We start from the raw sequence: 21034 nt of genomic DNA, 5'->3' as shown, positions 1-21034 counted from the left end.
AAATCACTATTTGGTAAAAATTGCTGGGACAAATGGAAAGTAGTTTAGCAGAAACTAGGTAAAGGACAGCTAGATTTCTCAGTGAAGTGAGAGCCAGGCCTAGAGACAAGAGGTCCTGGGTTCAAATCTAGCCTCAGATACTTCCTAGCTGTATGACCGTGGGCAAGTCACTTAACCCCCATTGCCTAACCCTTTTCATAAACATCTGTTGAATAGAGGTCTCATATCTAAAATATGTAGAGAACTTTGTCAAATTTGTGAGAATAAGGACCATAACTGAGAAGTGAGCAAAAGGTATGAACAGGCAGGTTTGGGGTGAAGAAATCAAAGTCATATATAGGAATATGAAAATTTTTTTCCAGATCATTACTGATTAGAGAAATGCGAATCAAAACAATTCTGAGATATTATCCTATACCCACCAGATCAGTTAAAATAACAAAAGGGCAGAATGACAAATGTTGGAAGGGAGACATGAACGGATCCAACCATTTAGGAGAACAATTTGAAATTATGCCCAGAGAGCTATAAAACTGTGCATACCCTTAGACCTAGCAATGTCTTTTCTGGGTCTAGTTCCCAAGAAGATCAGGAAAAAATGGAAAAGAACCTATCGGTCCCAAAATATTTATTACAGCTCCCTTTGTGGTGGCAAAGAACTGGAGATGATGGAGATGTCCATCAGTTGGGGAATGACCAAACAAATTGTGGTATATGATTGTGATAGAATACTACTATGCCATAAAAAAAATGATGAGCAGATTAAGATTTTAAAAACTTGGAAAGAACTACATGAGATAATGAAGAGTAAAATGAATAAAAACAAGAAAACATTGTATATAATATAGAATTAATATTTGAAGAATAGTCAGAGAATGAACCAAAAAATGGAAACACGGAAGATATATAAACACATATCTGTTTGTCAGATGATGCCTTCTACAGTGTGGGGAGTTCAGGAAGGGCTGAGACACCTGGAAACAAATTCTGTTAGAAAAAGCTACAGATTTTGTTTTTTATTATCTGGCCTCATATACTTCCTAGCTGTGTGACCCTGGAAAAGTCTTTTAACCTCCATTGTTCTTCTGCCTTGGAATCGATACTCAATGTTAATTCTATGATAGAGGTAAGGGTTAAAAAAAAAATCTGTGACTATAGTCAAGATGCTAGTTAATTGGATGTCTCTTAGAGCAGATGTTTCTCTCAAGGGATAATTGATTATTTTCATTTTCTACTGGAAGCTGTGACTATTGCATTTGGCACTTCTGTACTCCTGTATAGAAGTAGGAGGAAGAGAGAGGTGGGGGGCCCTGAGCCAGATTTGGGGAACACTAGTGGGAATCTGGCAGCCTGGCTGTTCTGAGCCTCTACATTGATGTTCAGGAGCAGCCCAAAGCAGTCAGCCAAGGCAGTGGTGCTGCCTGGCCAGGGTGGGAGGCAGAGACTACACCAAATAACTCTTGTCTCTCTCTCATCTCCTGCAGAGGCTCTGCCTGGGCCAACACCACATCTCAGTTCACCCAGGCCTGTCTTCTCTTTCTCTATGTGTGGTGGAAAAAGATCCATGTTGAGACCTGGGGAGGTATGTGCACTTCTAAATCGAGAATTATGTTTTATTTGCTTTTCTTAGAGATGCTCTTGTTAACCAAGGCAGGTTCTTGTAATTTTTCACAGGGGACCTTCCTAAATCCCAGGTCTGGACAGAAATAAATAAGATTCCAGTCAGTGGATTTTTCTCTCCATTGCTTAATCCTGGTAAAATATTGCTTGAATTAGAGGGAATTTTGCTTTCTTATAGAGAAGACTGATGTCCTTGGTTTACCTGCATGAATTAACTAGCCAATTAAGGAGCACAGTGGATAGAGCATATGGCCTAGGGTCAGGAAGACTTGAGTTTGAATCTTGCCCCAGAAACAGATGAACTATGTGACCCTGGGTAAGTCACTTAACTTTAGCCTACCTCAGTTTCCTCATCTGTAAAATGGGGATAACAATAGCACCTACCTCACGTGGTTTTGGGAGGATCAAATGAGTTAACATATGTAAAATGCTTCACCTAGGGGTGCTTTAGCTGTCATATATATACACACACATATATATATGGTTTTATGTATTTTTACATGAAAATTTAAAAGTTAATAGAGGAAGTTTATTAAATTTATTTGTTAGAGAAGGAAATGGTAAACCATTTTAGTATTTTTGCCAAGAAAACCCCAAATGGGATCATGAAGAGTTAGGCATGCCCGAAACTGCTGAATGACCACGGGATGCTTTGAAATTGGCTTTAAAGTCTTTCATTTTAAAATTTATTAAAAACAGAATGTACCCTCTTCTGTGGTAAAAGAGATAAGCTCCTTAGACAACACTGTTGGTGTGAGCTCAGATTTTTAAACTTCAAACTCTGTAAAAGAAGGCCAGTGGTCGCAGTGGAGGGTCAGGTCAAGGGTCTCCTGGGGGGATTCTTTATCCATAGAGGAATCCTATACCCAACGGGGAGGATCAGGAGTGCTGTCATTCAGAAGGGAAAAAGGAGGCAAAGTGGAGTCAGCAGGGGGCAGCTGGGTAGCTCAGTGGATTGAGAGCCAGGCCTAGAGACAGGAGGTCCTGGGTTCAAATGCGGCCTCAGCCACTTCCCAGCTGTGTGACCCTGGGCAAGTCACTTGATCCCCATGGCCCACCCTTACCACTCTTCCACCAAGGAGCCAATACACAGAAGTTAAGGGTTTAAAAAAGCAAAGAAAACAAAAAACAAAAACAAAGTGGAGTCAGCAGATGGAGCATTGGAAACCTTAGCACAGGGCATTTATTCCATTGAAAAGACTTCAGTAGACCTGATCTTATTTGTCCTTCATTTTACCTTAATGAGAGGGTACAGAGCCATCAGAGGTAGCAGCAAACCATTCTCGTGGACAAGAATGCTACAAGAGCTAACAGAGACTATACTTTGGATAAGCTCATGAAGCTTAAAGATGAGGATGACTAGCAGTGGTTACCAAGGCAGAGAACAACAGTAAACAGCTAGAAAGCCAAGCAGCTGCTGTAGTGTTTGATGCCAAGAAGGCATGAGATAGAGGAGGGTTCGGAGTGAATTACAAAGAACCATCTCATCAAACATCAAGTATTATTCAATCAGCAATCATTTATTAAGTGCCTGCTGTGTGCTGGGCACTGCATTTGGTGCTGGAAAAAAAATAGAGGGGAAAAATTCAGCAGTCTGCTCTCAAGGAGCTTCAAGTCTCTTGGAAACAATATGTTTATAGAAGTAAATCACCCAAACATATGCCTATATATAATACATAGTAATGAGGATGACAGACACTAGGGTCTGGGGGGACTAGAAGAGGCCTCACATAGGAGCTGGCACTCCAGCTGAGCTACAAGAGAAGCAGGAGAAAGAGGAAGAGCATACCAAGCATGGCGGCCAACCTGGACCACAGCATGGGATGGGAGGTGGACTGCCACCTGTGGGAACAACTAACTGGCCAGGATGACTGGAGAGTAGAGTGAATGAATGGGAGTAACACGTGATGATCTGGAAATAGAAGGGGGAATCATATTGTGAAGGGCTTTAAATGATGACAAAGAGGACTTGTCATTGAGCTTTTTGAATTGGGAATTGACACGGTCAGACTCATGCTTTAGGAATATCGAGTCATTTGAGGCAAGGATGCCCAGTAGAAGACTGTCGTGATAGTCCAAGTGAAATGTGTGAGGGTCTGAACCAGGCAGTGGGGTGAGGAGTGGGCAGTGTACTTTGATCATCCAAAGGAAATGGATGGGAATAATGAACGAGTTCTCTTCCCAACTTTTCTGGTTCTATTGAGAGGAGCATCATCCCCCCCAGATCCATGCCATTGGCTCTCTCTTTGGCTCTTCACTCCCTCATCCCACACATACAGTCAGTTACCAAATCTGATCAGTTCTACATCCCCAGTATCTCTCATGTTTGTCTCCTTCTCTCTACTCACTCTCATCAACACCTTTATCCACCACCTTCCTCAGCCTCCCATGGACTCATGTAGGAGCTTCCTAATGGATCTCCACACCCATGGTCTCTCCTAAAGTGCAGATGTGACCATATCATTCTCTGATCAGTAAGTTCTGGCGTCTCCATCTTGCCTTAAAAATCCCAATAGAAGTTTCTCTTCTTAGCATTTAAAGGCTTTACTATTGGTCGTCAGCCTCCTTTTCTAACCTTGTTATCTTCTTGCTGATCTTTACACTTGACACTGCCTCTCTTTCTGTGATGCTAATGCTTCCTCTGTTTCTTTAGAATCCCTCATTTTCTGCAGGACTCAGCTTTCGGAAATCTTTCTTGGTCCTGTGAGATTCTAGTGCACTTCTGGCACTTGTATTTGTCTTGGTGGTATATGGTCTCCACTCCAATAGGCTAGAAAGTCCTTGATGCCAGGGATTCTTGTCTTTGGGCCCCCGGTGGCTAGCACAGTGTCTCAGGCATAGCAGGCTCTTCATAATTGCTTATTGGTTAATCAACAAGACTTGGCAACTGACTAGATACAGAGGATAAGTGAGGGTAAAGAGTTGAGGATGATTCTGAAGTTGTAAACCTGAATGACTTTAAGAATGGTGTTAATTCAGAAGCGTGATGATGGGCTCCTTGGTCTTTGTCCCTGGAGAGGCTGAAGCTAAGGCTCACGCTACTATAGGAACAGAGCTAGTTAGGCAGCTTCACTTTCTGGCATCAATATGGCAAGCTCCCTGAAAAAGGTGTCACCAGGCTGCCTAAGGAGGGTGAAATGGGCCAGGCCAGACAAAGTTGGCCAAAGTTCCTGTGCCAGTCAGCAGTGGGTTCAGAGCCATGCACTTCCTGGGTGAGGTAGGGAATAAAAAAAAATGTCACCACTCATAATGGAAATAAGAAAAGTGAAGGGAAAGGCTTCAAGGGAAAGATAATTAATTCTACTTTTACATATTGAGCTTGAGGTACCTATGAGACATGCATTTGGGAATGTCTCATAGGTCGTTGGTGATTTAGGACAGGAGCTCAGAAGAGAGTTGGGCTGGATATGTAGAGCTTGAAATGAGGTACATAGAGAGCACTGAACCCATGGAAGGTAATGAGCTCACCATGAGAGATGGTGGAGAGAGAAAGGAAAAGGCCCCAAAACAGAACCATGGAGGAAGCACCCCCACCACCAGTGAGGGAGAGGGATGTAGATGAAGGTTCAGAAAAGGATGCTGAGCAGGAAGGGCCAGCAGGCCAGAGAAGAACCAGGAGGATCCACAGAGAAGAGCGTCTTCGGGAGGGCAGGGCACTCTACAACAGCAGATGCAGCAAAGGGAGTCACTGAGGTCAAAAGCCTTGCCCACAGTTGGCAGTTAATAAATGTGGGTTGAATTGAGTAGCAGTTAAGGATGAGGGAGCGAGGGTCCATGTGCACCAGGGCAGTGCTCATTCGAGTTTAATGTTCATCTCTTGCCTTTAGCTCTTAGGAATCAGTCAGCTTGTAATAGATAGAGTAGAGTATACTGGACAATGTATAGTTGGAAAGTCTTGGACCCCCCCAAAACTACATTACCCAGAATGCTTTTCCCTTCATTTCTGTGCATCTTTACGTTATTGTTTATATAGTTCTGTAATCTCCTCCCTCTTCCTCTTTTTCCCCACGAGTGGTCAGGAAAGGCTGGCTTTCTTTACTTAGGCTTTTTATTCAAGTTATTATAAATAAATCTTCTTAAATATAATACTTAGAATATTGGATATTAATCTAAAAACCCACAACAGTATAGTTTAGCGTCTAGAATAGTGTATTGTATATAGTGTAGTATAATATGGTTCAGTGCGGTTATACTAAAGAAGGAATACTCAGAAAAGGGTCATGCCTGTGATTTAGGCTTAGTCCTTTGGTCTGTGGGACTGAGGCACATAGCCCCAGCTCAGGGCTCATATTACAAGCCAGGTCTGTAGTGAGAGCAGCTGTCAGAGACTTGTCATGGGGCTTTCCCGTGATGTCCCAATGAGACTTTATGAATCAGGAGTAACAAACTCGAATACACACACTCCTGTTATCTAGACAAAGAGATTTTGATCAGCAGAAGCAAAGCTTGGAGCCAACTTGACTTCCCCTCTCTTGCTCTCTCTTCTCTTCTCTAGGCTGGTCTGCTGAGTGCTTTCAGGAATGGGGTGCTTTTATTCGGATAGCTGTTCCCAGCATGCTTATGGTGTGTATCGAGTGGTGGACCTTTGAAGTTGGAACATTTCTCACAGGTCAGTCAACAATCCAAAATGGGCATCTGCAAACAGCTAAGCAAATCAGTGTGCCTCTAGGGCCTTAAAGAAATAGAAATTCTGTCTCTGCTTTCTTTCTACCTTGGGTTAGATTTTCACAGGGATCTATATTTGTGTCTCCATATGACCTTAGAACTAACTAATTTTTTAGTCCATTTGGGTTTTGGTGCTCCTTGAAAGCTTCCATAAAAATCATTTGGTGCAGAAGTAGATCGGATTTTAAGGCAACTCAGAACACTGGGTTGACACTTTTTTTTTGGTCCGAGTTTGTTCACAACCTACATTTATACAGCCTTCTTTAGGTATTGGCTATGAGTATGTCGCTGTGTTCTTTCACATGAGCAAAATGGCCAACTGTAGGAGAGGGAGAGAATGAGATTCGTTTCTGGAGCTGGGGAAGTCTTGTCTCCATTGGGCACTTCTGCAGCCTTTTAGAAGATGTGCATGAGTTCTCATACCTGTTTCCTGCCTTCTAGGAATGGGCAAAAGGAAGAGGATGACCTTGACCAAGCCCTACTTGACATTCGATTGCTTTTGGCCCGATGTTTCATACTTTAGTGCAGGCCATGCCCAGTAGGTGATGAAAGACGGTAAACAATATGTTTTATCTAAGAACTCCTCCCTTTAAAGGAGAATGCGAGGCCTCGGATAGGCACCTGCCCCTCAGTGCCAGGATGTCCACACGCCATTGGCTTTGCATTTCAGATAGTTAAGGAGTCTGCATCTTTCTCAGCTTCTGAATTAGGATAAGCCTTCTCTCCACAAAGATAATACTTATTTCAATTAACCAGAAACAATGTGATTATGTCCATTTTTTTTTTTTTTTAGGAATGATTAGTATAACAACGCTTGGAGCCCAGGCTATCATTTATGAACTGTCCTCTGTGGCCTACATGGTAAGACTTCAAGTTCAGGGATCAGCCTCTACCTTGTTCAGGGCTGGGAGAGTTTCTCTCAGTTGGGTTTGTGCTTTGTGATGCTGCTGCCTCATGATGTCCATGGGATATGTCAGCAGCAAAGTCCCACCTTGTGCTATAACCATTTTATAAGTGAAGGAGAAGTAACTGAGGTGGTAAATGTGTTAAGAAGTTGTTTTTACTTAAAATAAAATTATTCTGTGCTTAACCACTCCGACAAACGAGTGCTTGCACGTACATAGCAAAACCCAAACGTGGATTGCATATTCAATCATGAGTCTCCATTTCAGATTACTTACTATTTTTAAAAGTATCATCATTGCCCATGTTTCTTTCACAAATATCCCTTTTGTTTCTCCTTTTTTCTGAACTTCCTCCTTTTATATTTGTCAGTGTTTTAGAGGTGTTTCCGTGGCCCCCTCTTTTTTTTCATCATTGTTGCTAACCTCTCTCACCAAACCCATACTCCATTCCCCTAGTTAAAAAGAGAGTGGAGGGCGGAAAGATGAGAGTGGGAGGTTGGGGGGAGAAACCTTGTAACAAATGGAGGATAGCAAAATAAATCACACAGTGGCCATGTCCAAAAATGCATTCCTGTCTCTGTAGCTTGAGTCCATCTTCCCTCTCCCAAGAGATGGGTACCACATGCCATCACATCTTTTGGAGAGATTGGCTAATCTTTCCTTTGATCAGAGTTCTTAAATCTTTCAAAACTTGGCTTTTTTTATACAATGTTGTGATTAGTATTTATATCATTCTCCTGATTCTGCTCTCTTCATTCTGTATCAATTTGTACTTACCAGCTTCTCTGAAGTCATCTTTCATAATTTCTTATAGCACAATAGTATTCCACTATATTCCTACACCATAATTTACTTAGCTATTCCCCAATCAATGGGCCCTCCTTTAGTTTCTAGTTCTTCTTCCCCCCGCCCCTTTTACTCCTCTCTTCAAGATTAGGGAAGTTTGTTTTACTTGCCACTGTTCCCTCTGAGGTGTTGTTCTTCCTCTTACACCTTCTCTCATCTCCATTGTTCCCTTGTTGCATTGATGTATTTAATTCTATACCAAACTCTGTGTGTTCAGGCTTCCTTAATCCAGCCTAAATAAGAGCAAGATTCATGTGATACCTTCTTTTGCCCCATCCCTTTCTCCATATTTGTATGATTTTCTTTTTATACCCCTCAAATATGAGGCCAGCAAGTTCCACCACCTTCCTCCTTTCTACACTTTTAATCTTCCCCCTAGCACTTCTGTTTTTCTTATTTAACATCCATCATACCCTTTAAAGATATTAAGATTATGGAAACACTTTTGTTTATTCTTCCCCATTAGATTGTTGGCACTATGCATTTCAGGGTAGGCACCTACTCAGCTCTTTTTCATAAGAAATGTTTGAAAGTCCTCTGTTCCTTTAAAGGTTCATTTCCCCTATAGGTCTCATACTGAGCTTAGTAGGTTATGTTATTCTTGGTTGTAAGTTCATATCTTTTCCCTTTTGGAATATTGTATTCCAAGTTCTCCTCTCATTTACTGAAAGTTGCTTGGTCTTGTGGTATCCTTATTGTGGGTCATTGTACTTGAACCTTTGAAATAAGTAAAGCCAAGCTAAACATACTGACACATTGGTCATGCCCCAAAACATATGCCTTATTTTGTCCTTCTACTCCTTCCATTGCTATCATGAGGTAGAAAATATGCTTGGCTACAAGTTGTCTAGTATCATAATTATTCATGGCATGGGGCAACATTCTGAAGTCTTGAAGAATTATGCTGTTACATAGAAATCATTTTGGTTCTGCTAACCCCAATTTTTCCTTTTCCTTTTCTTTGGTAACTAGATATACAGTTCAAGTACTGAGCAACAACCAGTCAGTTCATTTAATGAAAATAATAATAATAGTACTTATATTTGTGCTTTGCACATGTGATCCATTTTGTCCTCAGAACAACACTGTGAGTCTGGGCTTCTTTTTTTTTATAGATGAGGAAGTGAATCAGGCAGAATCAGTGACTTCCCCATGGCCCAATGGCTCCCAAGTGGGGAAGTTGGGAATCTCAGTTCTAAGTCTAATACTGTTTCTACTGTCTATGCAACTGGTAACTTGGTGTTATGGAGGCAAAGCAAATGGATGCCCAAGTTTGCTTGTTTGCTCCTTAAATGGTGGAGTCACCATTTTCTCTTCTCACTCTACAGAGAGTATTTCTTCTTCCTCAGGCCAAAAAATAAAGATGTTCATTTGACTCCTGCTACTATTGATTGCTTAGTTGAAAGAACATGGGTTATTTAGTTTGGAGAGAGAAATCTCTTCAGATTTCAAAAAATCCTATCAATATCTTTTGTTTTTACATATCACATTCATTTCCAAATATATCATTTCCCTCTTCTTCAATCCAGTGAGCCTTCTTCATAAATAATAGTAAAGGGGGAGGAAATATGGACCCTTACAAAGAAGAGAGCAAGGTCTCTTTTTAAAATTTCTTTGGTGCCAAGCCACATTCACATCTGATGTGTGTGTGTTTCCTTCCATTGACATTGTCTTAGTCTTCATTTCTATTGTTTTCTTGGTCATTCTGAATCAGTTCATTTAGACTTTTCTGTATTCTTCTCTGTATTCATCACACACATTATTTCTTATAACACTTTAGTATTCCTTTACATTCATGGTCCATGGTTTTTGTTTTTGTTTTAATTTTAAACCCTTATTTTCTGCCTTACTGTCAAGGGCAAGATCTAGGCAAATGGAGTTAAAAGTGATTTGCCCAGGGTCACACAGTTAGGAAGTGCTTGAGGTCAGATTTAAACCCAGGTCCTCTCAACTCCATGCCTGTCTCTCTGCCCACTGTGCTACCAAGCTGTTCTGTCTGTAGTTTCTTTAGCCATTCCCCATTTAATGGGCATCTGTTTTGTCTCTGAGTTTTTGCTGCCACAAAGAAGTGCTGCAGTAAATATTTTAGCATCTCTGAGGCCCCTCTCCATCAATGATAGAGTTCTTAAACATATTGTGAAAGAGACTGATTAAGGCTTAAAACAGAAATACCAAGCCATAAGCCACAATGGCCTCCACTGGTGCTATAGTTCGGCCATTACCACCATGTCTATCAGTCTTCTGGCTCCCCCTAGTGACTCTTTATGGCCTGGGAGCTAACCAAGAGCCTATAGGAGCTCTCCACTCCAGGACTTCCTACTCACCTCTGCAGGCTTCCATGGCATGCACAGCTAGAACTAGGAGGGAGAGAAGCCCAACTGCCTCCAAGCTTCTTCCCATTTACACTTCAGCTGGATTCTGGATGGTCTTTCCTTCTTTGGGAGTCTGCCCAGAGTGTGTTTAGATATACTAACAGTGACAACTCTTCCCCCACCCATCCCCATCTGTCTAAAGGTCAAATGGTCATCTGCCATTGACTCAAGCCCTTAACAACAGTAGCCCCTCAGTTTTAGAGTCCCAAGCATCCCAGTTCCAATTAAACATATAAGAGTCAGATTAGCTTTTGCAGAGAAAAGATTTACTTCAAACCCATAACAAAAACAAATAGATATAATTATTTTCCACCAATACTTCAGGGCATAATTTCTCCCACACATATACTATATCAGACTCTGGGGAAGGGAGATGGATTAGGTTCACAGCTTAGTTTGTTTTCTATATAACATCAGTCCCACCAAATTTGAAGTCTCAAACCCTTCTGGGTTTCCATACCAAGTTGGCCAAGATACCTGGCCTGGAATCCTGATTTCAAGGTCACCATGGCTCAAGCTCCCAAGTTTGGGGCCTCTATCTATTGCAACTAGAACTGGAAAAAGGATAGATAAATAGGCCAAAGCCCCAGACCCATTTCTTGGAGCTGCAGGGCCTAAAGGGAGACTTCTTCCTGATCTAGCTCAGTGCATGATATCCATTGTTAGAAGAAGTTTTCTTAATCTCTCCCCCTGTCCCTTTAAGAGGCAGAGGAGTAGAAACATTTGTCAGTAAGAGTCAGTTAACTAACAGCCTCTGTAAAAGGGAGTTGAATGTTCTATTACCTAGAAGCTGAAGGAGGGATATAAGTAAAAGTGTCAATAAACAGTTAGGGTTTTTGTCTCTAAGTTCCCTAGAGAGCAGGAGTCTGTCTCTGTGTCTCTGAGACTGGCAGTTACAACTAACTGATAGTTGGGAATAGAGAAAATGGATTTATGGACTTAACGGCCTGTAAGGAGGTTACAGATGATTAATGCTTATTGACTAGATTAGGTAGGTAGCTAGTTGGGGAATATAAATCTTATATAGTCAGCGTAGGCAGAGTAGGCCGGGCCTAGCTTTGGCAGAAGAAACTGCCCTCAAAGATAGATTTAGGGTTTTTTAGAAATTTTATTTAGGATTGGGATTTTAGGCATAGTTATAAGATTACTCTCACCTTCCTCCTTTCTATCTCCTATCTGAACTTTACTCAAAATGAATTAATTGTCTTGTTTTATCAGACTGCCCTCCTGACCTTTGTTCAAACTCCTACCAAAAAATTTAACCCTTCACAGCCTAGCAAGTCAGGTAGGAGTTTGATTAATCTATTTATCTTCTATTCTTTTCAATATTAGGAAAATGATAGAAGTGTAACCATGGTGCTTGATATCATGGTACAGTTACTGAAGGAGGAGTTGCCACTTTACCTCAAATAACTCCCACTACCGGGGACCTTCATTGAGATTTTACATCTCACAGTTTTGGATTGTCTCCAGTTAGTACCACTTTTGAGAGTATTCGTGCTGTCTGGATTGTTTCAAGGGTACCAACCGTATCAAGTATTTAGTTTAAATCTTACCAAGAAAAGGAAACAACTGAAAGAGAGATTAATGGAGACTAGAGTTGCATATCTTGAGGACTGCACCTCTCTATTGACTAAAACTATTGCCCAATAAAATGAAACTATCTCTAAAGTTGCTCAACTTGAAGATAGTATCTCTCAAATAGCTAAGATTATTATGCAACAAAATGAAACTATCTTTCACTTGACTCAACCTGCCTCTTCTACTGTTTCTAACTCTCCCACCAAGGCAGCTAAAACCAAAAACCAAAAGAAATCCTAGTCTATACCCTTTAAGAGAAGTACCAACTTTTAATCCTAAGAAAGTGTTGGTAACTGTTAGGCATCAAAGACCATTTACCCCTCAGGGTTTGGAGGGATTTAAGTGGAGCACCCCTTCTTTTAAGGAGGAGCTCATAGCAGTTATAAAAAAGATTGAAACAATATATAGACAATTTGATACAAAATGAATTGATTTTGAATATCTACTAGATGAATTGTTAACCAAAAGAGAACAAGATAAAGTGATCAGCCTTACAAATGAGGCTAATTGGGGAGTCCACTGGCCTCTGAGATTGACCTTCATTGGGACTTAACATTACCCCTGGATTTCATGAGATTGTGCCAAGCGAGGGAGGCAGTACTTAATGCAACGAGAGCATGTTCTGATAGACCTGGTACCTGGACAAAAATTGAAAAGCTAAAGCAAGAGATAGGAGAAAAATCCTTCACAGTTCATGAACCGACTTATATAACTGGGAGGAAGATACATTGACATAGATTTGACCAGAGAAAGAGATATTAGATAATTGAGAAGGAAGTTTTCAAAAAAAAAAATGTTGCAATGTAGTCAAGGACTATTTCAAAACCAGTTGTCCTAACTGGATGAATATGGTTCTTGATGAATTAAGGAGAGTGGCAGTATATGTTTATAATAGACATGAAGTGAAAGATGCTGATGATAGTGATTTAGTGGATGCATTAAGAAAGGAGATAAAAATATTAAAGGGAAAAATTGATAAACTTGAAAAGGGAGATACAAGTTTTGGGTTAGCTATGGCTCCGGTGCAAGAATATACAAACCAGAGACCAATTTGTTACTTGTGTGGAAAAAGGTGACACCTAATGATAAATTGCAGATGCTGGAATCAAATATTCAGTAATTTTAGAAATAATGGTGGGAACTTTAGGAATAACTATTCTAGGAACAATAACTATTTTAGAAATAATAACAGAAACAATTTCAGAAATAACAATTATGGAAATTATGGGAATGATAGAGGCAATAACCAAAATGAGGAAAATGATTTATTACAACATATCCATAATGGGGCACATCCACCCAATAGTCAAAATGTAAATCCTCCTCAACAAGAGGAATCTCAGAGAGGTGCACACGGACCTTTATGAAGGTTTGACAGGAAATAAAAGAGTGAAACATTTGATTTTCTAGACATAGATATAATTACACCAGTCCATTCTCCCCTAAATAGCAACAAACCGTATGTAACACTGAAAGTAGGAAATTCATTATATGATTATCTTCTAGATACTGGGGCATCAAGATCTGGGCTAATGAGTACACCTGATCCTAATTGTAATTCTATTGGCTCTATTAGTATTGTCAGGGTATCTGGAACACCTTTGGAAGTCCAAAAGCTTTCACTATGAATGGTGTCTGTGGGTCCTTTATCCTTGGAACATTCATTCCTTCTAATGCCTAACTCCCCTGTGAATTTATTGGGGAGAGATATGTTGTGTAATTAAAAGCCACGATAATATGTACTCAAGATGGTGGTATTACATTAGAACTACCTGAAGAATCTCTAAATTTGTTCCCAGTACACTTTTTAAATAATCAGGAAGTGGATAAAACTCCAACCTTTAAAACACAAACAGATATACCTGAATCTCTCTGGGCTACATCTTCTACTGATGTAGGCCTTCTTAAATCAGCTGTTCTGGTTCAAATTAGAACAAGAGGTGGACCACCTCTGTCTATTCTGCAATATCCATTATCAAAAGAAGCAATTGAGGGAATTACCCCAGTGATAAATTCTTTAATCAAACAGAAAATAATAATCTCCTGAAAATCTGAATAGAATACACCTATCTTGCCTATTAAAAAACCAAAATTAGATGAAAAAAGGAAAACCCGTTTATAGATTTGTCCAAGATTTAAGGGCAATTAATAATCACGTCATCAAAAGATATCTTTTTTGTTGTTCCAAGTCCATCAATTATTATTTCCTGTATTCCTAGCACCACTAAATATTCCACAGTTAATAGATTTGTGTTCTGCCTTTTCTTCAATAGCCATCCATGAAGATTCCGAAAACATTTGCATTCACATGGAAAAGGATCTCAATACATGTGGTGCTGTCTACTCCAGGGTTACTTTGAAAGTCCAACTTTATTTTCCCAAAATTTGACACAAGATTTGGCAAATATTAAGTTTAAGGAAGGCTATTTAATACACTTTGTAAGTGATTTGTTCTTGGCCTCACCAAATGCCAAAGCATGCCAAGAAGATAGCAAACATCTCCTGTTGGAATTATATAAGAGAGGACACAAAATCTCAAAATCAAAAGTTCAGTGGTATCTCCCAAAAGTGGAGTATTTAGGATTTGTTTTATTTGAAGGTTCGTGTTTCATGTCTCCTAAGCATATTGAAGATATCCAAAAATTGAGTTCCCCAACAACTAGAAGACAATTGAAAGCAATTTTGGAAACTATAAATTTCTTCAGGCAATGGATTCCTTGCTATGGGGAAATCATCAAACCCCTTATAGCACTGACAAAGGATGCCGTCACTGAATGACTTAAATTAGATGCAGAACACCTAGCTAAATTAAAACAGGCAATTTTTTTGCTAAATTAAAACAGGCAATTTTTTTGCCCCTGCTCTAGGCATCCCAGATTATAAGAAACCATTCACTCTGCATGTACATGAAAGAGCAACAGCCTCAGGCATCTTAACACAAACTTTAGCATCTGTTCAGTGTCCAATTGCATATTATTTGGTTCAGTTAGACCCAATAGCTTCTGGGGCACCACCATGCCTTAAAGAAGTTGATGCAACAGCTTTGCTAGTATCAAAATTTGCAGACTTGGTGTTGGAATGTCCAATAACAATAATGTGTCCTCATGAAGTTGAAGCATTACTGCTAAGACATAGAATCCAGGCATTCTCAGACCAAAGGCTTACAAGATATGGGATAACTCTATTAGGCAATGAAAATATCACTTGAAAACACTACACAACACTCAATCCTGCTACATTGCTTCCAGATTTACCAGTCACAGGGGAACCATTGCATAGTTGCAAATTATTAGTGTCTATGGCAGAAAAACTGTGTGAAAATCTCCTGGACATTCCTTTAAAAAATGCAGATCTAGTTTTGTTTACAGATAGTTCTTCTTTTATGAGAAATGGTATACATTATTTTGGAACAGCTGTAGTCTCAGAATTTGCAACTCTGTGGTCAGCTTCACTTCCATCAAATCTAAATGCACAAGGTGCAGAATTAATAGCATTAAAACAAGCCTGTGTAATTGCAAGAAACAAAAAAACTACAATATATACTGATTCAAAATATGCCTTTGTAATACGTCACTCTGTGAGTACCCTTTAGCTTCAAAGAAGTTTCTTAACAACAGCTGGTAAAATGATCACGAGTACAAAAATTATCAATGAGATTCTTTCAGCTCTCCAACTACCTGAAACCCTGGCTATTGTATGTTGCTCTGCTCATACAGGTGGAAATGACTTTGTTTCAAGAGGAAACCACCAAGCAGATGTTGCTTCAAAACTTCCTGCCCTAGCAGGCCCTGAATTGATTTTAAATTTGACAATCATTAATGAATCAGATTTATCCCTGGCATATAATGAAAAGGAGGTTAAAAATTGAAACAGAACTTTAAGGCTAAACAAATTAATGGTGTATGAGTGGCATCAAAAGGAAAACCAATACTTCATAGTACTTTTTATCAACAAATTTGTTAATCAATACATAAAAATGATCATTTTGGAACACAAAGCATTATAAGTTCAGTAAAGAAAGTATATATAGCCCCTGGCATAGCAAACATTGCCTCCAAAGTCTGTGCAGCTTGTGCAACTTGCCAAGTGTATAACCAACATATATTTTGCAGAAAGGCATTCAGGGGATGTCCTTTAGCCTACACACTGTTTGAACATCTCCAAATTGACTTTATAGCAATACCAAAAGCTGGACATTACAAATTTTGTTTAGTTATAGTAGACCAGTTAACAAGATGGTTGGAAGCATTTCTAACAGCAAGAGCCACATCAGCATTTGTAGCCAAAATATTACTAAAAGAAATCATACCTCCATTTGGTTTACCAGCAAGAATTGATTCAGACAGGGGAATGCATTTTACAGATTTGGTTTTAGCACAAATATATTCATGCTTAAGTATTACACCAAAATTTCATGTGCCATACCACCCACAGAGCTCAGGACAAGTAGAACTAACAAGCAGGGAACTTAAGACCATGACTGGCAAATTATGTACTGAGATGCATGTGAAATGGCCTGATGCTCTAACTTTAGCATTATTCTACATGTGAAGTAGGCCAAGGGGAGATCTACCCATCTTACCATGTGAGATGCTGTTTGGTCATCCACCTATTTATGGAAAACTGTTTAATCCTGTATCTATGTCATTATTCAGAGGAAATACTACCATTGCCACATGTATAAGAGATCTGCAAATCAAGATAAGAGAACTTCATGAATCAGAAGCTGTAGTGCAAGCTGGACCTATAGACTTTTCTCTCCATGACTTAAATCCCAAGATACAGTTTATGTAAAGAACTTCTAGTGAATAGTAGCAACTCAGCCTACCTGGGAAGGTCCATTCCAAATACTTTTAACAACCCCATGCACCAATCAAGATAGGAGAAAAGACATTGTGGATCCATTTTTCTCATGTGAAAAGAATATCTGCCATCAAAAAAGAGTAACTGTATGCATCAAGAAGACTACAAAAACAACTGGACATTATTTTCAAAGACATTGAGCTTCTGAACTTATATGTTGCTTTCAAAATAAAAGGGTTTGATTTTCTTGTACATAAAGGTTTAATTTTAAAATAGAATGAGTAATATCCAATAGATAAGTGTATAATTTATGTTCTGTTATAGGATTTAGAATTTCTATGTAGAAATAATTATCATTAATACACTTCTATAGATTATAGAAAAAGTTAAAAAACTAAATGATACATAAATGGTAAAGTGTTATAAAATGTTATAAGTGCTGATCAACATCCACCTCAGGGAGATATTAGATCCACCTCAGGGGGGATATTAGATTATATACATATATAATATGTATATAAAGTTCTTGTTTGTTTTTTTGTACATAGTAACTATAGGGTAAATTCAGATCAATATCTTTAGGTTTTTATTTCTGTAGAGTATAATAAGAATAGGTTCTTATTTCTGTAGATTATAGTAAGAATTGTATGATTCTGTAACTATAAATATTTGTAATTGTATATAATTTGAGACTTGCATGTTGCAAGACTTGCTTTGCTTTCTTTATCTCTTTACTTCTCCCTATTTCTAATATAGAATATAAGATAGTTTTGTTTGTAAGATCCACTGGGGAGAATACTCTCCCAAAGGATCTTGGTGGGAATGTTAGAAGTTTTCTTGATCTCTCCCCCTGTCCCTTTAAGAGGCAGAGGAGTAGAAACATTTGACAATAAGAGTCAGTTAACTGACAACCTTTATGAAAGGGAGTTGAAGGTTCCATTACCTAGAAGACGAAGGAGGGATATAGTAAGTGTCAGTAAACAGTTAAGGCTTTTGTCTCTAGGTTCCCTAGAGAACAGGATTCTGTCTCTGTGTCTCTGAGACTGGCAGTTACAACTAATTGACTGTTGGGAATAGAGAAAATGGATTTAAGGCCTTAGCGGCCTGTAAGGAGGTTGTAAGCGATTAATGCTTATTGATTAGATTAGGTAGGTAGCTAGTTAGGAAATATAAATCTTAGATAGTGTAGGCAGAGTAGGCCAGGCCTGGCCCTGGCAGAAGAAACTGCCCTCAAAGGCAGTTAGATTTAGGGTTTTTTAGAAATTTTAGTTAGGATTGGGATTTTAGGCATAGTTTTAAGATTATTCTCACCTTCCTCCTTTCTATCTCCTATCTAAACTTTACTCAGAATAAACTAATTGTCCTGTTTTATTGGACTGCTCTCCTGACCTTTGTTCAAACTCTGACCAAAAATTTTAATCCTTCACACCATGTTGCAAGGAAATGAGACATTCACCTCCTTGAAGCCCCCAGAAGATGTTATGAGCCTAGCCCAGTCTGGTGGTCTAAAAAAACAGTCCAAAGAGGCTGTTCTCACTCACATGGTAAGAAAACAGAATTTCTTCTCCTAGAAGCAAATCCTTGCCATTTTTCTACATGAGTACTCACCTACATGAATCTAGTCTGGGTTACAACTACGTGAATGATGGATCATGAACTAATTCAGGGTTAGAAGGTGCTGCTCCCTCTCTTGTCCATACTGAATGACTGTTCCATGTCCCCACCTCCCAAATTACCTTGTTTTTATTTAGTATATTTTGTACAGACTTGTATTTACTGTAAAATAAAGGGGTTGCCCTAGCCAGCCTATTGGTCTCTTCCAGCTATGATCTTTGATCTTCTACTATTTCCCCCAATAGAATGTAGAGATTGTTTCATTTTTCTCTTTGTATTCTCAGTGCCTAGAACATAGTAGTTGCTTAATGTTTATTGATGGAGTCTTCAGAAAGAATGAGCCTATTACATTCATTTGAGAATGTCTACATGTACCTTTTTTCCGTCTTCCTGCTTTGTGATTTTTGCATTCTTAATAGGTATATAAATAATACCTTAAAGCTATTTTAATTCTAATTTATCTAATTTCTAGAGAAGCTGTATATTTTTGCACATACAGCTTATATGAGTAGAGATCCACTATCTGAATGTCCTTGTATGAGAACTCACTTTCCTTTGATTATCAATGGAATAAATCTAGATATTGCTTATATGTATTTCTATAATTGGTTTATATTCTTTGAATAGCAAACCATTATCAATTATTGCTCTCACAGATTTTTCTCTCTATTCTTTTCTTTTCTTTTGACACATTTTTATTACAGATGAGTCCTTACATTTTTATTTTCATAGATGCAAATACATGTTTCATGATCAATCAGTAAACATTTTTTAAGCACCTACTATGTGTTAAGAACTGTGCTAAGACTTGCTGGTGCAACATTTCCTATTTCTTTGGGAATTTGTCCTCCCTGTTTATCTGAGATAAATATTTTCCCATTTCCTTCTATCTTTTCTGTGCACTTTAATGTTTAACTCTGACTTCTGAAATAGCTTGTATATAGTGGGACATATTCTGAATTGTCTTTTACATTCTGATGTCTGTGTTGCAAAAATATTTGTTAAATACTTATTTCTTTGCATATTTTATATTAGTTTTGTTTTGCTATATAGAAAGTACTAAATGAATAGCTATTGTAAATACTTGTTCAGTGAATCGAGCTGATTTTCTGCTATGTCATTCTATTTATCTGATTTTTAACCCAAGATCACATGGTTTTGATAATTGTTGTTTTTTAGCTCATTTAATTGTGGAATTTTGAACTTAGGGATAACTTTGAGATCATTTGTGCCTACCCGCTTTATCTTGTAGTTTAGGAAACAGAGGTATAGAGAAATAACATCACTTACTGAAAGTTAGGTTGTAGTAAGTCATGATCTTAGATTTCAACCCAGATCACCTTCTGACTCCTAAAAATTGATAGGGTGAATTTGTCTCAATGAATATATACTTGATTTTTTTTCATTTTTTTATTACCATGAAAAACACATTTCCATATTGGTCATTGTTGTAAGAGCAAACTCATACATTACCAAAACCCTAAAATAAAATAAAAAATACACTAACGTAAAAGACAACTCCTACGGTTCTTTATCTGGCAGTGGAGAGCATTCCCTGTCATAAGTCTTTCAGATTGTCTCAGATCATTGCATTGCTGAGAGTGCCCAAGTTTTCACAAATAATTATCATCCAATATTGCTGTTATTGCATACAATGTTCTCCTAGTTCTGCTTATTTTGCTCTGCATCAGTTCCCACAGATCTTTCCAGCTTTTTCTGAAATTATCTTGCTTATCATTTCTTATATATAGCACAAAAGTATTCCTTAATGAACACATACCACAATTTGTTCATCTATTACCCAATTGATGGACATCCCCTCAATTTCCAGTTCTTTGCCACCACAAAAAGAGCAGTTAGGAATATTTTTGTACAAGTTAGTCCTTTCCCCTTTTTTACTATTTCTTTGGGATACAGACCCAGTAGTGGTATTACTGGATCAAAGGGTGTGCACTTTTATAGCCCTTTTAGGTATAGTTCCAAATTGCCTTCCAGAATGGTTGGATCAGTTTATAACTCCACCAGCAATGTATTAGTGTCCCAATTTTGTCACATCCTTTCCAACATTTACCACTTTCCTTTACTGCCATATTGGCTGATCTGATCGGTGTGAGGTGGTACCTCAGCATCGTTTTAATTTGCATTTCTCTAATAAGTGATTGAGAGCATTTTTTCTTATGATTATTGATGGCTTTTATTTCTTTATCTGAAAATTGCTTGTTCATATTCTTTGACCATGTCAATTGGGGAATGACTTGTATTGGAGATTTTTTAAACTTAAAATTTTTTTAGTCTTTTTATCTCACCTTCTTTCTAAATACATTCTTCTCTCTTCCCTTCCCCAGGAAGCCATCTCATGTAAGAAAGAATAAAAAGGAAAAGGGAGAAGGGGAAGCAGTTCAATAAAAACTAACCAACACATAAAGTGCTCCCTAGTCCCCCTACTTTTGCAAAAAAGGGAGGGAAATCCATTTTCTCATATCATCTCTGGGGCCAAACTGGTCATTATAACAACATGATAGTTAGTGTTTTGGGTTTTGTTCTTTCCACTGTTTTTCAGAATCTACTCGCTTAACTTTGCATTGATTCTTGTGTCTTCTCATGCTAATTTGAAGTCTTCATATTTGT

General features: G+C 38.6%; 1 protein-coding gene across 1 annotated transcript in view; it reads left to right on the top strand.

Moving 5' to 3' along the window:
* The window catches only part of LOC123246821 (multidrug and toxin extrusion protein 2-like), a 68710-nt gene that overhangs the window by 16838 nt on the left and 30838 nt on the right, over positions 1-21034 (top strand). Inside the window, exons 9-11 of the mRNA XM_044675610.1 lie at positions 1485-1582; positions 6116-6229; positions 7079-7146. Coding sequence (XP_044531545.1) covers positions 1485-1582; positions 6116-6229; positions 7079-7146 — 280 coding nt within the window. The remainder of the gene's footprint in view (positions 1-1484; positions 1583-6115; positions 6230-7078; positions 7147-21034) is intronic.

This window comes from Gracilinanus agilis, chromosome 4 (genome assembly GCF_016433145.1).
Source record: "Gracilinanus agilis isolate LMUSP501 chromosome 4, AgileGrace, whole genome shotgun sequence".
Classification (NCBI taxonomy): Eukaryota; Metazoa; Chordata; class Mammalia; order Didelphimorphia; family Didelphidae; genus Gracilinanus; species Gracilinanus agilis.
Note: the sequence above shows the minus strand (reverse complement) of the source record. Positions and strands in the feature narration are given on the sequence as shown.